This window comes from Magnolia sinica, chromosome 19 (assembly GCF_029962835.1).
Source record: "Magnolia sinica isolate HGM2019 chromosome 19, MsV1, whole genome shotgun sequence".
NCBI classification, from domain to species: Eukaryota; Viridiplantae; Streptophyta; class Magnoliopsida; order Magnoliales; family Magnoliaceae; genus Magnolia; species Magnolia sinica.
In genome coordinates, this window is record NC_080591.1 from 47,997,646 (window position 1) to 48,019,584 (window position 21,939).

At 39.9% G+C, this 21,939-nt stretch overlaps 1 protein-coding gene across 1 annotated transcript; it reads right to left on the bottom strand.

Moving 5' to 3' along the window:
- Window positions 1-985: 985 nt before the first annotated feature.
- Window positions 986-18,922, bottom strand: LOC131234501 (uncharacterized). Its single transcript, XM_058231431.1, has 10 exons — window positions 18,536-18,922; window positions 18,311-18,382; window positions 15,364-15,456; window positions 13,389-13,470; window positions 13,212-13,268; window positions 9,882-9,946; window positions 9,654-9,749; window positions 3,467-3,553; window positions 2,960-3,040; window positions 986-2,034 (listed from the first exon to the last, which is right to left on the bottom strand). Exons 1-10 carry the CDS (start codon window positions 18,632-18,634, stop codon window positions 1,477-1,479), a joined length of 1,290 nt encoding a protein of 429 aa, XP_058087414.1. The 5' UTR covers window positions 18,635-18,922; the 3' UTR covers window positions 986-1,476.
- Window positions 18,923-21,939: the final 3,017 nt, after the last annotated feature.

Consider the following 21,939-nt stretch of genomic DNA (forward strand, 5'->3'; position numbering starts at 1 on the left):
TTACATTCTATAGTGTAATCATTTACTTCCCTTTCATAATGTAATCATTACTTTTCAAACATGCCATTTACATTCCATAGTATAATCCGTAGCGGTAACTCAGTAGGCAGTACTTTCTAGCTGTAATTTAAACCTACGCTCACACATTGGATTCAATTCATCGATCGGAATGGTGCCTTGCAGCTGCTCTTCACGACCAACTATAAGAATTATTTTCTCATTTTCATTTAATGTATATCAAAAAGTCCTTTCGTGCGGAAGGCAAAGGTGCAATCCATCATCAGAGGATGAGCCTCACTATCTGAATATCACCTAATCCAATTTTACGGATTGAGCGAGTGGATCTCACCATATCTCAATGATAACTACACACTACGTGTCTGCCTATTGGCGCTTGGGGTCATTGTTGTTCGGTTTGAATTGAAGCCGCAATTTCAATTCTAGCAAGCTCGCGCACCTAGCGCAGGAACAGCCGAAACACCCTGGTCACAAACACAAACACGAGCGGGAACCAAAACTCAGGTGGGCCACACCATAGCAAAAGGTGGAGATGGATACACTCATATCTAGGAACCACTATGATATTTATATGCCATCCACGCAAAACACAATATCAGCCTGATTCAAAACTTTTTTTCCTAATCCCCAAGAAGGTTTCAACGGTGGGCGTTTAATCCCCACTTTCGGAGGTGCTGACCCACAGCGAGGCAGAGGTGTAGCTCACTTTGAGCTTTGGATCTCCTTCACGTTTGTTGGAACAAGGCCCATGAGACTCTGCATGCATTCCAAGGCCCGATAACTAAACACATGGGATCTGGGTTAGAAATACATAAAAACCCAAATGGTGGCTACATACATGACAATGTTGGAAGCAGAATCATCGCATATGGTCGAGCTGTGTAGTACCCACCAGGATGTGTGAAGCGAATCCAATCCAATCATCGCATATGTTAGGCCAAGATTCCAAAACCCAGTCAGATACTGAGATGCCTAGCCAGAAACATTTTGATACTGTTGGAAGAGGAATGTTCGCATATGTTTGAACTAGTAATTACCATAAGCTCAAGCTGCATGGGGGCCACTCTGATGTGTGAGTTGAATCCAAACCATTCTTTAGATGCCTCGATCCTCCTCCGTAACTCAGGTGGGCTACAAACCAAAGGGACCAATAAGAGGACACGGGGGAGGGTGATGGCCATCATAGAAACTTCAAGATGGAATTTGGGGTGCACGGCATTGTTCATATGCCACAACCCAGTGATAAGGTGCACCCCACCAGTATAAAGGGATGCCAAAAATCAAGCCATTCCAAAACCTCAGGTGAACTTATGCCACATCTATCCATGATTGTACATCACTCAAGTGGGCCATAATATCCCCAACAGCTCATCCTGGAAGACCCATCCAAATGAATGGAAGAGAAGTGATTTTGGCTTTTGGTACCTTAAGCACAGAAGCCATAGATCGCTTTTGATGTTAAGCATCATCCCATGTTGATGGCCCACCCATTCCCACTTCCGATGTCAGCGCCAAGAACTGAAGTGCCGGATGGCCCGTCCCTATGCCTGCATTCTTCTTCTTAGAATAGACTGAAACCACCCCAGTAAGTGATGTTTTATCCTGAACAGCTTCACGGTCTCTCTTCTTCCCACTGCTCCCCATCACATTGCCAGAGATGATTTCCATAAAAGGCGTCTCCCCATCATCAATTACCTCAAGCTTGCTCTCTTCAACTTTCTTGGGCTTCCTTCTCTTAGAATCCTTTTCCACCTTTAACTTATCGGGTTCAGCTGCATTATGTGGAGAACCATCATCATCGCTGCTCCGAAGGGAGGCGTTTTTCTTGGAACCTTTGCTGGTTTTGGGCTTTCTTCTCTTTTCTTCCTTTACTGCTTCAAGATCAGCAGCATTCTTGTGAGAATAATCGTCCTTGCTGTCAGCTGAGACTTCTTTCTTGGAGATCTTCTCATCCATGCTGCCTCTTACCGTAGGCTTACCATTGAATATCTGCAAATTCGGCACCACTTTTCCAATCTGCAATTTTTATTTTATTTTTTATTTTTTTTAACCAAGGAACATATTAGATGTCAGATGTATGTTGAAATAGGTGGGCCATGTTACGTATTATGGACCTTTTACTAAATGGAAGTGGTTGATCCACCAAGATGTGGCATGCACGTGCATGTATCCAGACCATCTAGGCTGTAGGGCTAATTGTGGATGGAGCATAGACTGAAAATATGGCCAGTTGGACAATTTTTACCATCTGATTTCACCTGTTGAATTTGAATCCCTGACAATTTTCTTCTTGAGCAACAATTCTGACGGCCATTAATTAAATAGTTAGGATCGTTCAGTCAATGCAATTCGGGCTATGCCATCCATAAGGGCAACCATCTATGTTGTGGGGCCGGTTCCAATGGCCAGCAATTGGATTTTCAGGATTGTTGAATCGATGCAATTGTGGACAAAGCATAGCCTGAAAATGTGACTGATCTGACAATATTTACCATCTGATTCTCACCAGTTGATTTTGAATCCCTGACCATCTTCCTTCAGATCGTCAATTCAGATGGTGAGCAATAGCATCATTCAATCAGTGCGATTCAGTCTACACCATCCATAATGAGAACCATCTAAGTTGTGGGGCCGATTGTGAATGAAGCATAGCCTGAAAACGTGACTGCTGGGACAATATTCACCATCTTGTCTCACTTGTTGAATTTGAATCTCTGACCATCTTCCTTCCGACCGTCAATCCTGGCGGTCAGTAATTGGATGGTTAAGATCTTTCAATCGGTGTGATTCAGGCTACGGCATCCATAATGGGAATTATGGTATGGATGATATATGCCTCATGCACAGTGGATGAGTTGCCACTGTCAGTAAATGGTCGCAAATGCATGTCGTATGGTGCAAGCGGAGCACCGAACCAAGAGCAAGAAAGAATTCGTGTCACCTTTGTAGGCAAATTCTCCTTTTCAGCAATAGGATTTCCTTGTAAATTCAAGTTCTTCAGGTTGTGCAAAAAGGAAAGAACCTATCATGTCAGCATAGTATAAACCCATCAGCAACTTCAAGACAGGATAATGAGGAATTATTGGGTCTGGAGCCTCAGCAAAGGTCCAGTTTTCTGAAGCTCTCAGTTCCGAACATATGGGGCTAGTGCAGTGATCCAGACAGCCAAGGATATCAGATTGGAATATCCTAACCCTTCAACCTTTGGCCTCTTTCTGCCTTAAATGTGGATCTCTACCAACTGATCAAAGGGTTTGGATCTTCCAAACTGGGAGACTTATGGAGCATCTACTATCCAACGTGAGGCCCAACAAATCAGTACACTGGATCACCAAACCACAGACCCCACTGCGACTGTCTGATGAGGATTGGGACCCAAATATTTCCTCACAAATAATATTCCAAAATCTGTAAATGACTTATGCCGAGAGTAAGGGTATCTAGTGACCTTTAAATCTGACCACTTTTGTATCAAGTTGTTTCCAATGTCCAAGTTTTGGATCTTGACATTGTGAGCTAGCTCAGTTGGAAGAGTCTGCATAAAGAAGCCAGCAGCAGCCCATTAATCAAAGAACTGAAAAGTTACAATATTAAGTGTCATGTCAATTTGGTGAGGAACAGGTCAACATGTCACAGATGTAGAATATCCTATATGTACAAAAAGTGGGCCACACCACGATGATAACTTGGTAAAAATCATGCCGATCCACGTACAGTGGGACACAACATCAGTATCAATGGAGAGCTGATGGTCTGACATTGTACTGGCGTGGCCTACCCAATTAGTAGACTGATCTACTTTTATCATACCAGGTGACCATCATATGGGATGGCCCACTTTGTTACAGACAGGGTATTCTACGTACTTGAAATAACGCCTGTGGGAGTTTTGTGCTATCATTGCCAGTCCCAAATCCTGATAAAGGAGGGTTGCATCAGGTTGGCAGCCACCATGAAGCTTTTGTCATGACTTTTATCATGAATCCTAACAATAGGACATGGTCCGTGATAGAGTGAAATGGTGGAACAGGACGCGTGTAGCTGACCTCAATGTGGCTGGGGCAATGCCTAGATGATGATGATATTGTACATACTTCAACGCTGTAGCGTAAGTCACAAGATAACCATTGTATCTGATCATTTCTCAATGTTTAAAATCCAGTTTTGGTAAATTTCTTCATAGCTAGGTGCAAGTGTCAAAGTTAGCTCACTTGATATGAAGGTTTCACATACCATCATCTGAAGTTCATAACCTTGTACCAGCTATTTGGACCTTGTACCAGCTATTTGGGGGCCTGCTCAGCGGATTCTCAGGATTGTGGGGTAAAAGTTTGAGACTGGCTGCCTAGTGCCCGCTTAACATCAACCTTTCTCCTTTACCCAGGCTAGGTACTAGCTTGTGTGACGCATCCAAATGGAATTTATATATAAATGCCGCGCATAAATAATTACCTTTTCTTTGTAAGTACATAAATAAGCACAATTTCCTACATGTAAGAAAGACTGGTAGATAATGAATATTTATAGAACATGATAGCACATGTGATCATGAGAAGAAGGTAATTTCAACTAATAGCTGCTCTTGACACTTGGTCTTGGGACAAGAGACATGCACAAAATCAGAATCTGGCAGATCATACACATGCACTATGAACTGTACATGTGGAAGCATGTATATCAATCCTTGGATCCAAAACTTGCCGACTCAATTCAGTGAGATTTTGAGCCAAATCGTTGGGATACTTGGTACTGAGCCTGACTTGGCCTGGTATCGGAGAGGTTCATCGAGTTGACTCAATGCCTTGGTCAACTTGACACAGCTTGATGAGAATAAAACCGATTCACTCGCCAAGGAGATTTTTATAAAATAAAATAAATTTGGTAGGAGTGGAAATTGAACCTCCCAACCTCAACTAAGCAAAGCAACATACTTAAACTGTGGCAACCATGTTTTTGTTGATTTGAGTTACATTTTATATTGCTCACACTACATTTCGCCATTTTAGTATCTATTTAGTATTTACCAACGTTGTCATGTGCGATCGCACATTCGCATATGCGCACACATGTGCACAGATCGCATATGCGACAGTGGCATATGCGATCACGGCACATATGTGATCGCATATGCCACATGTGCGATGATGATATGCGATCGCATACAGCATATGCCATCGCATAGTTGCCAACGGTCAGAAATCTGACCATTTTCTGATAGTTAGAAATTTTATTTTATTTTTTAAATACTGATTTTTTTTTTCCTCTATAAAAAGGGATTCTAAGCACTCCTATATACACTCAAAGCTCAAACTCTCTCTTTATCTATATTTTGCTCTCTTACACAATTTCAAGCCCCAAACTCCACTCCTCCATCCATATTTCTGTCAAGATTGAAGTTTCAATCAAGGGAGAAATACATACATCTACGAGGATTCAAGAATCAAGATTCAAAAGACATTACAATACAACCAAGCTCTCCATCATCCATTAAATTGAACTCTCTTTCTAGTTTCTAATTTTTTCAAGTGATAAATATTCACACAACATACCCACCACTCTCTCTTTCTATCTCATTCTCTCTTAAAGTTTCATAATCATATCCAAGTTCTAAGTTTTCTTTTCTAACATTTTTTTTTAGTTTGTTACTTTGTTACAAGTTACAAGTTAGTATTGTGTTAGTAACTTAGTGTTACAACTAACAACTTACAAGTTACAACAACACAACTTTACAAGTCTACATTCTACATAATTCTAGAATCAAGATCAAGACTCCAGGGTCAAGGACTCAAGGCAAAAGTGAAGACAACTTAGACAATAAGTGAAGATTGAATAATTTGGAACCTCTTTTTAAATTTGTGATTGTAATTTTGTTTGTGTGTAAATCTCTCTCTCTCCCTTCTCTTTTAATACAAGTCTACAAGTGTAACTCTCTCTCTCTCTCTCTCTCTCTCTCTCTCTCTCTCTCTCTCTCTCTCTCTCTCTCTCTCTCCCTTTTCTTTTCCCTCTCCCTTTCCAGTTTCTACTACTAGTGTAAGTGTGTAAGTGTGTGTGTGTGTGTAACTCGCTCTCTCTCTCCCCCCCTTTCTAGTTTCTACTACTAGGCTACTAGCAATCAATACACACACCACTAATAGAATGTCTTCTTCCCAATCTTCCTCTTTGAAACCCAAGTCGAATGACCCGGGTTGAAAGTATGGACACTACCACAGTGTTTCAAATAAGACTCATGTAGTATGTGAGTTATGTGGGTATGTGGGTTCCGATGGCATTGCAAGGCACAAGAAACACCTTGCACATTTACCGAGGTCAAATGCAAAAACATGCGACAAAATTAGTCCAGAAATCCAAAGGGAGATCATGGAGTATATAGAAAAACAGTCAAGAAAGAGATGCGATAGTGCCCTACGTCAAGAGGAATATTTGGAACAAGATGCATATAAAGACATAAACGTAGTTAATGTAAATGAAGCTAGTCCCACTCCCCATACTTCGACAGGCTGGTCAAGACCACAAGTACAACCAACGGTCTCAAAAAGAGCCTGAAGGCATGGGCCCATGTATAGATGGTGTAGACCACACCCCGAAGATGTGATCGACCAAAAGGGTCAAGGCAAAGGGCCGGCTCAAACAACTTTAGAGAACCGGATAAACAAAAAGATATGAAAACCACTATTCCATATATTACTAAGTGGTTTCACCAAACTGGCATTGCTTTCAACGCCGTTAAATCGACAAGCTTCAAAGTAATGGTTGAGGCTATAGGTCAATTTGGACCTGGGCTTAAACCTCCTTCATATCATGAAATGAGGGAGACATGCCTAAAAACTGAAGTTGAATATACACGATCCTTCATAACTGAATATAAGGAATCGTGGAAAACATATGGGTGTTCACTAATGGCCGATGGATGGACCGATAGATTTGGTCGGTCTCTCATTAACTTTTTGGTAAATTGTCCAATTAAGACAATGTTCTTTAAGTCCGTGGATGCATCGGGTCATTTACACACAGGAGAATATTTATTTAGTTTACTAGATAATGTAGTTGAGGAAATATGTGAGGAATATGTTATACAAGTAATAACAGACAACGCAGCCTCGCATGTAATGGCCAGACGTCTTCTTATGGAGAAGAGGCGTCGTTTATTTTAGACCCCTTGTGCGGCCCATTATATTAATCTTATGTTAGAAAATATAGGTAAGTTTATTTATAAGTGTGATTGGAAGGGCTAGAAGAATCACGGTATTTATGTACAAACATGCTCTTCTTCTTAGTCAAATGAGAAAACATATTGGGGGTAACTTGATATGTCCAGCAGTCACCCGTTTTGCTACAGCCTTTTTAACACTACAAAAATTACATGCAAAAAAATCAGAACTTAGAAGTTTTGTAGTGTCGTCTAATTTTACAAGTGGGCCTTGGTCAAAGAAGGCTAAAGGGAAACAGGTTCAACAAACAATCCTTTCGCAGATTATAGATAGAAGACGGGGCAGCCAAATGTCATCTCCATTGTATTCGGCTGCTTACATCCTTAACCCAGCCTGTTTATTCGCTTATGCCGATCTAGCAAAAGCACTTAATATGCATATGGTTGGATTTATTAATGTCTTGAAAAGAATGACTCCGGATAAAGAAGAACATGATAAGATCTTAACTTTGTTGGACTTCTATACAAAGAGTGAGGGAATATTCTCAAGGGATATCGTAATCAGGCATCAGACAATGAAATAACCCAGTAAGTACTACTATGAATGTCAGTCTTAGTGTCTTACAAATAGTTTTTCTACAAAGTGTCTCTAAGCTACTTAAATTATTTTTCTCAGCTGACTGGTGAGCTGCCTATACAGTGGACCCGAACAGGAAGGATCCAGCTCTAAAGAAGCTGGCTATGAGGATTCTCGGACTCACGTGTTCTGTCAGTGGTTGCGAGCGCAATTGGAGCATGTTCAAGGCGGTAAGTTTAGTAATTGTAAACTTCAATTTTTTAGTGTAACTGTGTAAAGCCTAAACTAAATTAATTACCTAAATAGTTAATGTCAAATGCGCTTTCTTTCATGCAGATTCATACCAAGAAAAGGAATCGCCTTGAGCCAAAAAAGCTCAATGAATTGGTTTTCGTTCAATATAATCAAAAATTGTAAAAACGATTCCAAACTAGGAAAGAAAAGCCTGATTTCTTTGACCTTATCTGCTTAGATGAGTTGGATGCAGATAACAAGTGGCTCGTAGAGACGGAGGACCCAGTATTTGCTAGAGAAGACCTAACATGGGCGCAAGTTGAAGATGCCGCATATGGATCAACACCTGGTGAAGGTACCACTCGAAGGCGAAGGATGGGGGGGAGCCGGGGACGAGTAGTAGCCGTCAACCCTTCGAAGAGATTGAGGAGATGGAAGAAGGAAATGGTGATAATGATCAAGCTAAAGATCCACCATTAGATGTTAATGAAGTATTAGTATATACAGATAATGAAGAAACGAAAGAAGAAAAAGTGTATGTGGAAGAAGAAGATGACTCGGATGATGATGGTGATGATGGTGGTGGTGGTGATATGCCACAATGGCAAATAGATCATTGTATATAGTATATGATTAGATGAATAATAAATAAATAACTTCTTCATTTTGTTTACTAAGTGTGTTGATGTTAATTGTTGATGTAGTGTTGAATGTTGAATGTTAATATTTCATATTTGTTAAATGTAAGTTGATGAATGATGACTTAATATTTAATTCGCTATGTAATTGGTTTTATTTTACTTAAATTAAATGTATTGCAAGGGCCAATGGCATATAATAATTTATTCATTTTTTTATTTTTTCTTAATTTATCCCTATTTTTTTGAATTTTTGAAAAAAAATTTGAAAAATTTTATAATTAAAAAAAAATGTGTGATCGCATATGTGCGCAGGCATATGCAATCGCACACGATCGCATATGCGATTTAACAACATTGGTATTTACATTCCTAATATTTTCAATTTACAATAATTAAACATTGAGTTCAATCAGGTCGAGTCTTTGATTCAACCTGATCCGGCTAAACATCGGGTCAACTTTTTAGGTTTTTGAACTATGTTTCAATCCGTATCTCCAGATCATGAGCTCTGCCGTGGATGGGGTACATCTAAATAGTAATAATAATCATCGTGTGGAAGATCCTGTCTGACTAATGACATTTGCTTGCTGCATTTAGGTCCATTGGCTTTTTTATGGCTACCAAACAGATCGTTGCTATTGCCCATTCAATGTGACCTTTGCGTTCTGCCCCATAAACAGTGGACCCACAATTTGAGGGATTTGTATTGAAGCAATGCAAGAGTATGATACGACACTCTAGAACCGCATGGTATGGATCCTCTTACCCAAAAATGATAATGTGATACATATTACAAAAGCATGATTTTCTGAAACCTAAACATCTACAGTCAACCAGAACCAAGAGAATGGGATTCGCAAAGAACACTTGAAAGAAATTCTTACTAGCATCAGTGCAATTTGATGACAAATGGAAATTCCAAGATCAAGGCACGACAAACCAATCATTAAAAAGAATGATGGATTCAATATTTGCAGAATTCAGTATTTGTGGAGTAACTCCTTCAAGAAAGATTGAGTTTGCAAGTAGAATATACCATGATCTCATTGTGAGCAAGGCGGACCTCCTTCAAATCCACACAGTTTGTGAGGGAAGAACCAATGGCTTGAAGTTGACAATTGGAGAGAGAAAGCTAGAATAGTCACAATTCACAACAATATACTATGAGATTAGATGAAATGGCTTAGATATGAGCCATAGGCTGTAAGTAAAATAGGAAAAGGAGTGGAAAAGTAAAGAAGCAAATCCTTGAAATTCTTCTTACTTTTGTTATCGATTTCATTTTCACCAAAGAGTCACCGATGTCTTGAATTGGATTTCGAGAAAGAACTGCAGAATGGAATACATAGGAGCCAGAAGAGAAGGATTGAAGTATTAGAAATTAATAAAGATTGGATTAATTATTCAATTTCAATCAGGTTCTCATGTCACTGCATGGGTGAATTATGTAGCTCATTGGCAAATGTATTCATTCAACTTGACCATCCAATATACGTTTGCTCTTGGAAAAGACGTAGCATGATGCATCACACCACCAACATGTATTGTGTGCCCCATCTCTACCTCATCCATGCATATGGAACTCAATCCAAACCATTCAACTGATATCCAACCCTTGGATCGGCCACATTCCAAAAATGACATCAAAACAATGATCAATTTGCGAAATCTATAGAAACCAATTATGGCTATTGATCATCATCATCTAAGCCTTATCCCAACTAATTGGGGTCAGCCTATTATGACTGTTGATCACAACAAAAATATTAAGCAATTAATTTGGCATTAGGGACCGGGTACTTGATGAGATTTTGGGTTATATCCAATACAAGAGGTATCCCACCCACTGAATGGTCTAGATACGCAAGCACATGCACCGTTCTCGTCTTGCAAATTTTAACATGGTTCACCCAGGTGGTGGACATTAGAAAACCCTATTCAACAATATTATTGTGATATATTCACTTATATTCAAAAAACAACTGCAGCTTCTGTAATAAACCTCTTTGCTAGAAGCCTACAGAAAGCATCATGGAAACACCCATTGTTCTTGTTTAAATACATTCTTTACAGAAACATATGTAAAGTCTTGAATTGATTTTACAATATATAAATCATGCCAAGGACATTTCAAACAGGTGCATTAGGTAGTCCTTCTATTCACTTTTATAAGATCAATATAGACTTCTCAGATGATGGAAACCCGCTCATCAAGTACATTTAATTCCAGAAAACAGCAGACGGTCATGGAAAGTGATTGAAGTTGGAAAAAAGTCCATATCGGTGTTTTAAATAGCTTACACTGTAGCATAGTTTAGCCTCTGTTTTTTTTCACACGCACACCCACCCCACACACTCACGCCATAGTAGGATTTCACCGCCTAAGGGTAGTCAAACCCTTGACCCAGTGTTGAAACTCTTGTAGCATAGTTTAGCATTAATGCTATAATGTAGATCATGAAAATAGCTCAAGTCGTGCATAGCCTACGCTACATGTTACATAGCCTGCGTTATATGCTACGTAGCTTACACTAAAAGTTATTTTTCACTAAAACATTGAAAATGGTTTCAATGATTTGTTACATTTTTCTATTTTCAGTAGAAGTTGGTTTATCTTTTCAATGACCTTAGTAAAATAACGTAAGTAATAGTACTAAATCAGTTCCGTTGCTCTTTCTTTTTCTTTATACTTAATAGTTACTCTAGTTTTTTTATTATTGTAGGTTGTGTTTGGTTACGCCAAATATCATGAAATTTCATGATTAATTAGTCTAATTTGGTGCAAAATATCATGAATTTTATGATAACCAGTGCAACCAATCATAACATTAATTAAAAGTTTAGAAGTAATGTGTAGCTTACACTATATGCAATGAAGCTTATGCCTCGTGCTTGAGAGGGGTGAATGCTACGCTACATGTTATCCACTATTTAAAACATTAATCCATGTTATATATAAAGCTGTACACAAGTCGAACCGAGTCGAGCTTGGCACAGCTCGACTCGGCTCTGACCCCAGCTCGAACTCAGCTCGGCTCGGTCCTTGAGCCTGACTGACCGGCTCGGCTCGGTTTGGTTAGCAGCTCAGGCCAGTTCGAGCTTGTGCGGCATTTTCTCAAACACATGGAGTGCACCTTCAGTTTCTCACAGTGTGCAAAACACCAGCAACGGTTTATAGATATTTCATCAAATACTCAGTGGGCAGCATCAAAATCAAGATACAAAAGTAGTTTTATAATGTAATGTTTTTTTTTTTGTAGTTGTTTCATATCCATACCTTCCTCGCCACCAGCCACTCCCGCACCCGAAACAACACTTCGTTGAGTCATTTCATCGAACATTTGGTGAGCAACATCAATATCAAAATAATCGAGTCACCGAACTAGTTCAATCCAAGTTCGATTCGAGTTGAGGTTCGATCCGAGTTGATTCGAGCTCGGACAAGCTTGAACTCGGCTTGAAATTTTTTCAATCTCCAAAAATCAGCTCAACTCGGCTTAAACTCAGTTTCGAACCGAGTCGAGTCGAGCGAGTTAACCGAGCTAACTCGGTTCGTGTACGGCTCGAGTTATATGCATGCTAGATGGGGCCCTTAATGCAGGGGCATTTTCACACTGGGCTCGAGTAGGGTCGCCTGTTGGATGCAGGGGCACACTCAGGGTGGGTGACCCATGCGATTTAGGGCCCACGGGGGATGTCTCGTGTTCGAAACTCGTTACCAGAGGTGAGTAATGCGCATTTCACACCGGGCTCGAGTGGGGTAGCCCGTGGGATGCGGGGACACACTCGGGGTGGGCAGCCCATGTGATTTGGGGCCCACGAAGGGGGTTCGGCCGAGGTCCTAACCCATGAGATGTGGGGCCTGGGCTATGAGATAAAGGGATTAATTCGCCATACTCTAACAGTTCGAGCTTTTAGAGCAAGTGGTTAATTGTCCTACATCAGCCCTCCTCCAAGGGTTCTAACACACTCTCAACAGCAGCTTCACTGGTAACATAGGCCAGGCAGGTAATGGTGGTATCATTCAAAACAACCAAGGAGTTTCTCGATATATCTTTATTGGAGGAATAGACAAGGAGCACCAAAAGTTCATATCCTTTGTTGTACCATACTGTTTCTTTGTAAACCATACTATTCAGTATACCTTAGGACTACCATACTTAGGGTAAGTCTTTTAACTAAAAGAGCATGCATACTTTTTTTCTTTTTTTGTTATAAGCCTTATGATAAGAAGGGATGAATCCCTCTCTTTTCTTTAAGGATGAAGTACAACCAATATCTCTCATAGCCTATTTCTCCAAATATAGGCCTCATCTTCTACTAGAGTAATTTCGGGACTATTTGGGTCATGCAACTCAAATAGCTGAGATCATGAGATGAGAGCTCTTTGGACGGGGGTTAAGGAGTTATTCTAATTTTTTCCTGGTGATGGTGATGATAGAACTCATAGAAGGTGATTTCTTTGATGTCAAAGGGAGAAATCTCAAGAGGTTTACCCCTCAAAATTTGCTAACCGGATTGAGGAGATCCAGGAATGAAAGCATGGTAGCATGAATCAAAGTGTTTGTATTAGAAACCAGCTTGAGAATCTTACCAAGAGTGTTCAAGTGCTTCAATCGATCAAGGTTACATATGAAAGCAATATCATTATCTGCCAACAAAGTGGCCAGCAGAAGTTAGCAAAATAACTAGGTATGTTTCATTTTCTTCCACACCTGATTTGAGTGAAGAACTTGAGAGGGGAAAAAAAAATGCACATCCTGAAACCAACCATTCAAAATCAACGCCCGCAAGCTTATGAGAGATATGACCTCATCCATTGATCTAAGCTTATTTCGGCCAGCATTTAATACCTGAGGATCAAAGAATATAAAACTGAGTACACTTTGGAAACAACATTTTGCCAATTAAAAGTGCAAAGAAACGTAGTCCTGCATAATGACATCTAAAAGAAGGTTGTAGATATTATTCATAGAAATAATGCCTACTTTTGTTTGGAGAGCAGGAAAGAAAAGAAAGAAAAGAAAATTGATGACTTTCCCATGATAGGACATTCCACTATGTTAGATAGCAAAGGAAATGTTGGATTTCAAAACGCAAACATTATCCAACACCCTAGTCAAATTCTCACGCACAAGATACAAGGTGACTATGATAAAAGCTTTTTAAGATTTCTACTTGTTATCCAAACAAGGCCCCCAAAAAAGGAATCCATGAGAATCCATGTTTCAATAGTGCTCGTGATATCTTGGGAAATCATCATTGTCTAAACATAGGAAATGTTGGATTTCATAAAGAAATCATTATCCAAACACCATAGTCAAATTCTCACGCACAAGATACAAGGTGATTCTGATGAGCGCTTTTTAAGATTTTCACTTGCCATCCAAATAAAGCCACAAAAAAATGAATCCATGAGAATCCATGTTTCAATAGTGCTCGTAGAAATCTTGGGAAATCATCATTGGATAATCATCGCAATTTTCTCTTCTTTTCTTTTCCCACTATCCAAACAGGTCGTATAATGAACCCCGCAGCATGGATGGGAACCAAAACGGAAGAGGAAACAAATAGGAGAATACAAACAGCATGAGTTTTTTTATGAAAAGGATACAAGCAGCAGTCATGAGGCCATTAATCCACTGCCTGTTTAAGTCGCATTTTAGAGTTCTGATTCAGTTGTCGTAATCCAGGACTAGTTCCAAAATTACATGACTGACTATCCAATGCAAATCTGATATTATGCACGTAAAATGCAATAATTTGCCATCCATACTCGCTTCAAACCTTGGAGGCTTATTTTATTAAGTTGTGAATTGTTTCCAAATTGGATATATAAACTTCAAAGGCAAATTACATTAAGGGCATGTTTGGATTGAGGGTAAACTAGAGGAAGCATTCAATTTATATTGGCAAGACGTTTGCACTTTGCTTGAGAAGCAGAGGATCCCGCAGCAAGCCGTTTGCCTTTACCTTTCCCACCTCAATAAGAGAGTCCAACATTTGTTCCAAAAAGTCAAAGTTGGTAAAAGAGATTTTCCTTTGATGTGACGTTTTAAATGGCAAAATTGGAGGGAAAAAAAGGTTTCGGGATTGTAATCCAAACAATGGAAAATGCAAAGGGAAAGCATTAACCAAGACTTTTCTTCAACAAAACAAACAAGTACAAAAGGTTTCCTTCCCCTAGCGCTAATGTCAATTTACCATCCACTTATGTCACAATTTTTCTTTCCCTTGCATTCCCCTAGTTTACCCCCAATCAAAACACGCTCTAAATGCAACTGACAACAAGAGTGATTTTTTTTTTACTTTTTTGAGCGGTAACAACAATTATTAAGAAACCCACCAACAAGCGAGAAAAGAATACAACAGTAATTCAAGAGTGATGCCTATGACTGCTCATCAAGGATCAAATTATCAGTCACTAAGACATAAGGTTCAGCTTCAAGGCTGGCTGATAGTATTGGCTCATATTATATTGGACAACATGCAAGATGTATTGGCTATTGCATTGTAGCAATGCTAAAAAGATATGACATAGATCTGAAAAATGATAAAGGAAAGGGGACATTTTGTATGTTGTACTAAACATCAACATTTATCACAATTGTTGGATACACAATAAATAATGTGAATTTGAAGATATACTTAAAAAATAAAAAATAAAAAAAGAGATATTCTTGACTTAGCACTATGCACATCTCAAAGAGTATCATCACGGAGAATATTTTAAACCACACTAATACCGTCAGCTTGGAAAGCTCTTCGATGCCCCTTAGACTTTGGAGTTTGTTTTGTACAACAGATAACCACTTTAAATTGATGCATGATCGTAATCCCTGTTCAAAGCACAATGAGCTGGAGTTAGTTACTGGGTGATGTGGAGCCAAAGTTCAAAAACTAAAATCTCTACTGATGAACACCTGCCTAATAAACATGGTGATAGATGCTTGGGTAACTTGGACACAAATGTGGATGTTGTGACAGGCACTCGAGTTCATGCCAAACATCTGTAGTGATGTCAGGCATGATGGCATTTGAAACCATATTTGCACTTACAAAAATTTGAAGATAGCATGACATATATCAAACCAGTCCACTCATCACTAGGACAACCCTGTACAAAATTAAATGATGGTACACATGTGGCCCGCTTGATGAGTGGACCAGCCTAATTTTTGCATTGGGCGATCTTCATGGTGGGACCAACCTTTTGCACAGCTCGATGCACATGACATGTTGGCATGTGTGCATACATTATATTTGAAGTAAACATGCAACTCCTTGAAGATGAGTTCTCTTTTAGCAGTACACTACAATCGTTGACTGTAAAAACTTCCAAAAAAAGAAACTATAAAACTAAACATTATGTGTCTTTATATAAAAATGTAACACAAATATTTACTATAATAATAATAACTAAACATGAAAAAGTTTTATATGCACACTGTTTGGACGTATTGAAAACACAGATGCGGCCACATGTCTAGTGTCAATAAGGCGCAAAATGACCATGTCCTTATTGCAAAGAGTGATACAAAATAAAATAAATAAATACCATTGTATTTTAAATTTTTTATAAGATGTAACATTGAAGGTTATAGAATGGTTTTGCCAAAAAAAAAAAAGTATCAAGAATAGGGATCGCTTAATTATGGATTAGGGAAGTGATGCAAACCCAAAAGGGAAAGCAAATAAATCGATAAGAAAAGAAAGAGATTGTAGGAAAAGGCCCAACAATCCTCTAGCCGAATGCTAGAGATCACAAATGCAAGACTGTGAGCAAGCTCAACAGTCCTCTAGTCTAGAACTAGAGATCACTTCACCTCCAACAATCCTCTAGCCGAATGCTAGAGATCACAAATGCAAGACTGTGAGCAAGCTCAACAGTCCTCTAGTCTAGAACTAGAGATCAACCCCCCCTCAATAGCTACCATAGAGAAAATAAGAGAATTTCATAAAGAGAATATTAAAAGTCTTCTTCTTATTCCATAGGCCATAAATCCTATTTATAATCAACCTTACAATTTGTAATAAACGATATGGAATTTAAAATTCCATGAAAATAGGAAAACACCTACATACAAAGCATTCTAATTAAGAAAAAGCCTAAAATAAGAAGATACTGAGATAAGAAAATATTTAAAATTATTCCCTGCCTAAAATAAAGATATGAAAGAAAGAGCAGATTTCCTAATCTAGAGATTTGAAAGAAATGGGAAGTGGTGATGGGCTAAAAAAGGAAGGTAGTCCTTTTCTTATACACACGTGCGGAGCGTGCACGCGTGAGATGTGGGCATTTTCTTCAAATCTTGATCAATGGGTTTGTGTGGCCATTTGGTTGCATTAGGAAGAGCAAGAAAAATAACGATTGAATGATTTTGGTTGGTTGGTTAAGATATTGATTGATTGTAAGAACCATTGTTAAAAAACTCACAAATTTGACTCAAAACCAAGTTGGCTTCGAGATTGGATTTCAAATCAACTTAATAAGAAACTCATTTCCATTTAGTTTTATCGAGTTTGTCCGAGTTGAGTTCTTCCCAAGTTTTTATAACTTTATTAATGTATGCATGCTATATACATTTTTATATTAACCCGTACGAGGTTTGGGCGAACGGCAGGCGTTGTGGGTGTGCTCCCCACAGATGCGAGTTCGATTCCCCTCCCCAGGATTACTCCAACACGACTACGCCTACACAGCTCGATCTCATGGGAAGTTCTCATGTGGTCCATGTCATTATATATATATATATATATATATATATATATATATATATATATATATATATATATCATATATATCATATATATATCATATATATATATATATATATATATACACACACACTTTTTTTTATTAAAAATGATTCCTAATTATCAAGTTTTCACATTCAAAATCCTTTTGAGTCTTCAGGCAAGTCCTCGAGTCAACTCGACCCAACGGACTTTCAAGCCAAGTCCAGTTTTCAGGTTTCGGAACGATGGTCAATTGCTCCAACAGCCCTATTATTATAGTACTCCTAGTTGTATATGAACAAATGGACAGACCAATGAATCAATCTGAACCGCCCATTAGGTCTATCCCACACTTCATAGCCCACCAAGCAAACATCACACCAGTCCATTGCCCCCACAACACTACAATTTATAGTGGCCATAGTTGCATAGGGACACACAGATACTCCAACCAATCAATATGAACCATCCATTAGGTCCATCCCACACTTTATGGGCCACCAAGCAAAAATCACACCAATTCACTGCCCCCACAGCGCTGCAAGTTACAGTGGTCATAGTTGCATAGTGACACAGGGAAAGTCAAACCAATCAACCTAAACCGTCCATTAGGTCCATCGCACATCTCATGGGCCACCTATCAAAACCACACCGACCCATTGCCCTGGCGGCACCATGAGTTACAGTGGTCACAGTTGAATAGGGACACACAGGCAGTCCAATCAATCAATCTAAACCGTTCATTAGGTCCATCCCACCCTCCATGGGCCACCAATCAAAAACGAGACCAACTAATTGCTGTCATGGGTGGACACAAGAACAGTGACAGTCCAGACAATCAATCTGAACCATCCATCAGGCCCACCCCACACTTCAGGGGCCACTGAACAAAAACCTCACCGATTGGACGATTCTAACCATCTCATCCAATGCCTACAGGAGAAAGGCCCTTACCTCGAGCGTAGAGAGATTGTTAAAGCTGATATCGAGTTTCTCCAAGTTAGCGAAATCTTTCAAGCACGAAACCTGTCATCGAAGAGAGAGAGAGAGAGAGAGAGAGAGAGACAGAGAGAGAGACAGAGAGACAGAGAGGGAGAGAGAAGAAACTTTCAGAATCGGGATTTCAACGAACCTGAAGCGAAAGCGATTGAGAAATGGAGGAATCGTGATTTTTCTTACATCGGAGAGAGCTCTGTGGGAAAGCTGAAGTGAGGAAATGGAAGCTGGATCGCCATTCTTCTTCTCCGCAGAGATCTGAGCCGAGTCCAACCAAGTCATGTTACTGAAAGGGAAAAAACCCTAAACTCGGGCCGAGTCAATCCGAGTCATGTTACAGAGAAAACAAAAACTCTAAACTGAGTCGACTCCAACCGACTCGTGTGCAGAAGAGAAACCCTAGACGAGATCTTCTCAGCTGAAATGCTCTGAAGAGGCAGCAGCGAAGAGAACATAACACTTGAAGCGGACTCGGGCGAGTGTACTTCCCTCTTACTCGCCCCTCATACGTGGCAACATCGCACGCCTGTGAAGGGATCCGAACTGCTCGGGTAGGTGGCCTGGGCTGAAAATTAGCTCGATGATCTCTTCCGGCAGAAGTAGTCGTACGTTGAATGTGGACCGTTGATGTTCTTTATCCGTCCATCTATATTCCATGGGTGTGATTCCTTGATTAGAATACCTGTATGAGTTTTTGTATCAGAGGTATCTACATATCGAGGATTGGTCTGATGAACGGATTCGATATTTCGTATGCATGCTTTTTTCGCACGTGTTAGCTGTTAGTACGCAGGACATGATTCCTGACCGGGGACGCGGATGTCCTGCGAAAGCCTTTCGTAGGAAGTTCCTGCGCTGGAAACGCAGGTGGGGCCCACTGGAATGTTTGTGATAAATCCTCACCGTCCATACGTTATTTGAGTTCATTTTAAGACATAAGGCCAAAAATGAACAATATACAGTTCTCAAGTGGGCCGAAAATGTGATGAGTGGACGTCCACAATTGAAATATTCATGGGGTCATGGAAGTTTGAATCATGCTAATATTTATGTTTTCAGTTCATCCAAGTAGGAATGACGTTATTAACGGTATTGATGGCATGTAAACATCATTGTCAAGCCTAGGGAAGTTTCATTGGTAGGAATTTTCCTAACTACCTTTTCCTTTAGTATGGCCCACTCGAGTCTTGGATCCTATTCGATTTTAGTCTAATCTCTTAATATTAGCTCACAAAGCAGATAGACAAAGTGGATTCCTAACAAACATCACAGCGGGCCCCACCTAAGTTCACAGTGCAGGATCTTCCTACGAAAGGCTTTCGCAGGAAATCCACGTCCCCTAACCGGCCAAACTAGTTGAATGGTAGGGGATTCAATCATCTTACCATGTCTAGGAGGCGATGGTGACAATGACTTCTACACATCACATAATTCCAAAGTCAATAAGATCATGTCAAAAGCCTTCACGGCGTCCATTGTAATTTCAATCACAATAAATCATAAAAAACTGAAAATATATCTTAATTCAAACCAAAACTTAATAGAAGTTCAACATATACTTGAATCAAAATAAACTAAACATCAAAATAAATTATAAGTTTCATTCCTTAGCCTTAGTTAAGTGATTAGCCTAAGAATACTAACATCCTATAAGAAAAACAAAAGAAAAACTAGAAAGATCTACTGGAACTATGAAAAATCGAAGTGGAAAAACATTGTCGGTGCTCCACCTAGGCCTTCTCTCCCTTTTCAAACCCTAAAAGATCCTTTGGAGCATTCTAGGAACTCGTATTTATAGTTGGGGAACCCCAACTTTCGCATTGAGTTGGAAAAATCCAGAAACCGACTCAAATTTACGTAATCCACGCAAAATCTCCTAACCTTCAGCTAGTGAAGCGCGAACTCAGGCTAGCCCGAGAAAAACTCGGGCTATCTGAACTAAAACTTGAGTTAGCCAAATTGTAAGACCCGCATCCTAGCCTGTATCGTTCCATAGGCCTCCTTGGTCCTCCCGGTCAAATTCTGGCGACCTACGATCTGTTATCGGCATTAGCGCGTGATCCTGAGTCATGTCTCGTATTCCAGAGTCAACTCAACCCAAGACTTATACCCTTGCGACCGCGCCGTCGCCGCGGTTCTGACGCCGCGTCTCGCTCGCCGAGGCGATACTTGTGCCAGGATTTGTGGGCCCGCGTTCAATTCGAGAAAAACGACACATGTTGCAAACACCAAGGGAATCTCTACAACACATCACATCACTCCAATCAATGTCAAGTACAACCACCCCTCTCTTAAAGTCAACTCTCTCTTACAACTAAGTACATTCACCCATCACTCACCATCCCACTCCCCATCACTCCATCACTCACATCACCTCCCTCTCTCTCTCTTACACCTCTCTCTCATCTCTCTCATTCTCCAAAACAAGCAATGTCACGCCCCAAACCCGGAAATCGGATTCACAAGAATCCCGATCGCCGAATCCCGTGCCAATAGCCTCCGTAGTACCCCATTCTCGATTCCTAGCGTCCATATGCTAGATTCCGATTATAGGATCCTATAAGGAGGATTTTTTTTGTACATTTAACTCATAATAAGCATAACCACAAGATTACCCAAATTACAAAGACAACATCATCATCACATATCCACTAATATAAACATTTAAATACAATACTGAAAGGGAAATACGTAAATCGAAAGTCAAGCTCCAAAAGACCGCTGCACACTCTAAGCTCAACACTGCTGCAACCTATCATTACTGCACGCATCTATCGTGCATAAGCTTATAGAAAGCTTAGAGGGTGGTGTAAGTGTGTGCACAAGGTAAGTGTCAAGTATTCAATACAATGCCATAGTCATACAATACCGAAAATACTGGTAATCTATAAATCGTACAATGTCGAAATAAGCAGGAATACTAACAAGATCATGAATTATCAGAGTAAACAGAAATACTAACAAGATCACAAATCATAAGATAACAGAATAAGCGGAAATACTGACAAGTCCATAAGTCATAGAGGGCCAAATATAAGATGTCGAAGATATAATACAATATGTAAATCTTGCTAAGTCCGTCTAGGCCACATAAGTGCAGAAACATAGCAACCCAAAATGCCATATGCCTGCGAATGTAATGCAATATGCGATATGCAAATGAAATGACTAAGCTGGAGTGTAAAGTCGGTATAATAGTACGTAGTATCGCAGGCTATGGGGTCCATCACAAGGGACTTCTATCCAAACCAGTCTCATACCTAAATTTGGATAGTCAGACTCAATGTGGTAAACTCCTGATCTCATGTTAGTCGCGCGCCCCAACCGAAATCCTAGCCATTGCGAAGGCACATGTAACAAATAGTTGCGCACCACCAACCCGAGTGGATAGTGAATGAATGAATGCATATAACGCCTACTCCACAAATCTGTACTATATATCTCTGTGATCATTACCGGGGTCTAGTACACTCTACATGCAAATCGCCGCCCACTGACGCGCAACCATGCAAGTGGAAGAGACCTCACTATCGCCTGACCAGTGTCAATACCTATCCGGCACGTCGATAGCGAACCCATTCACGAGC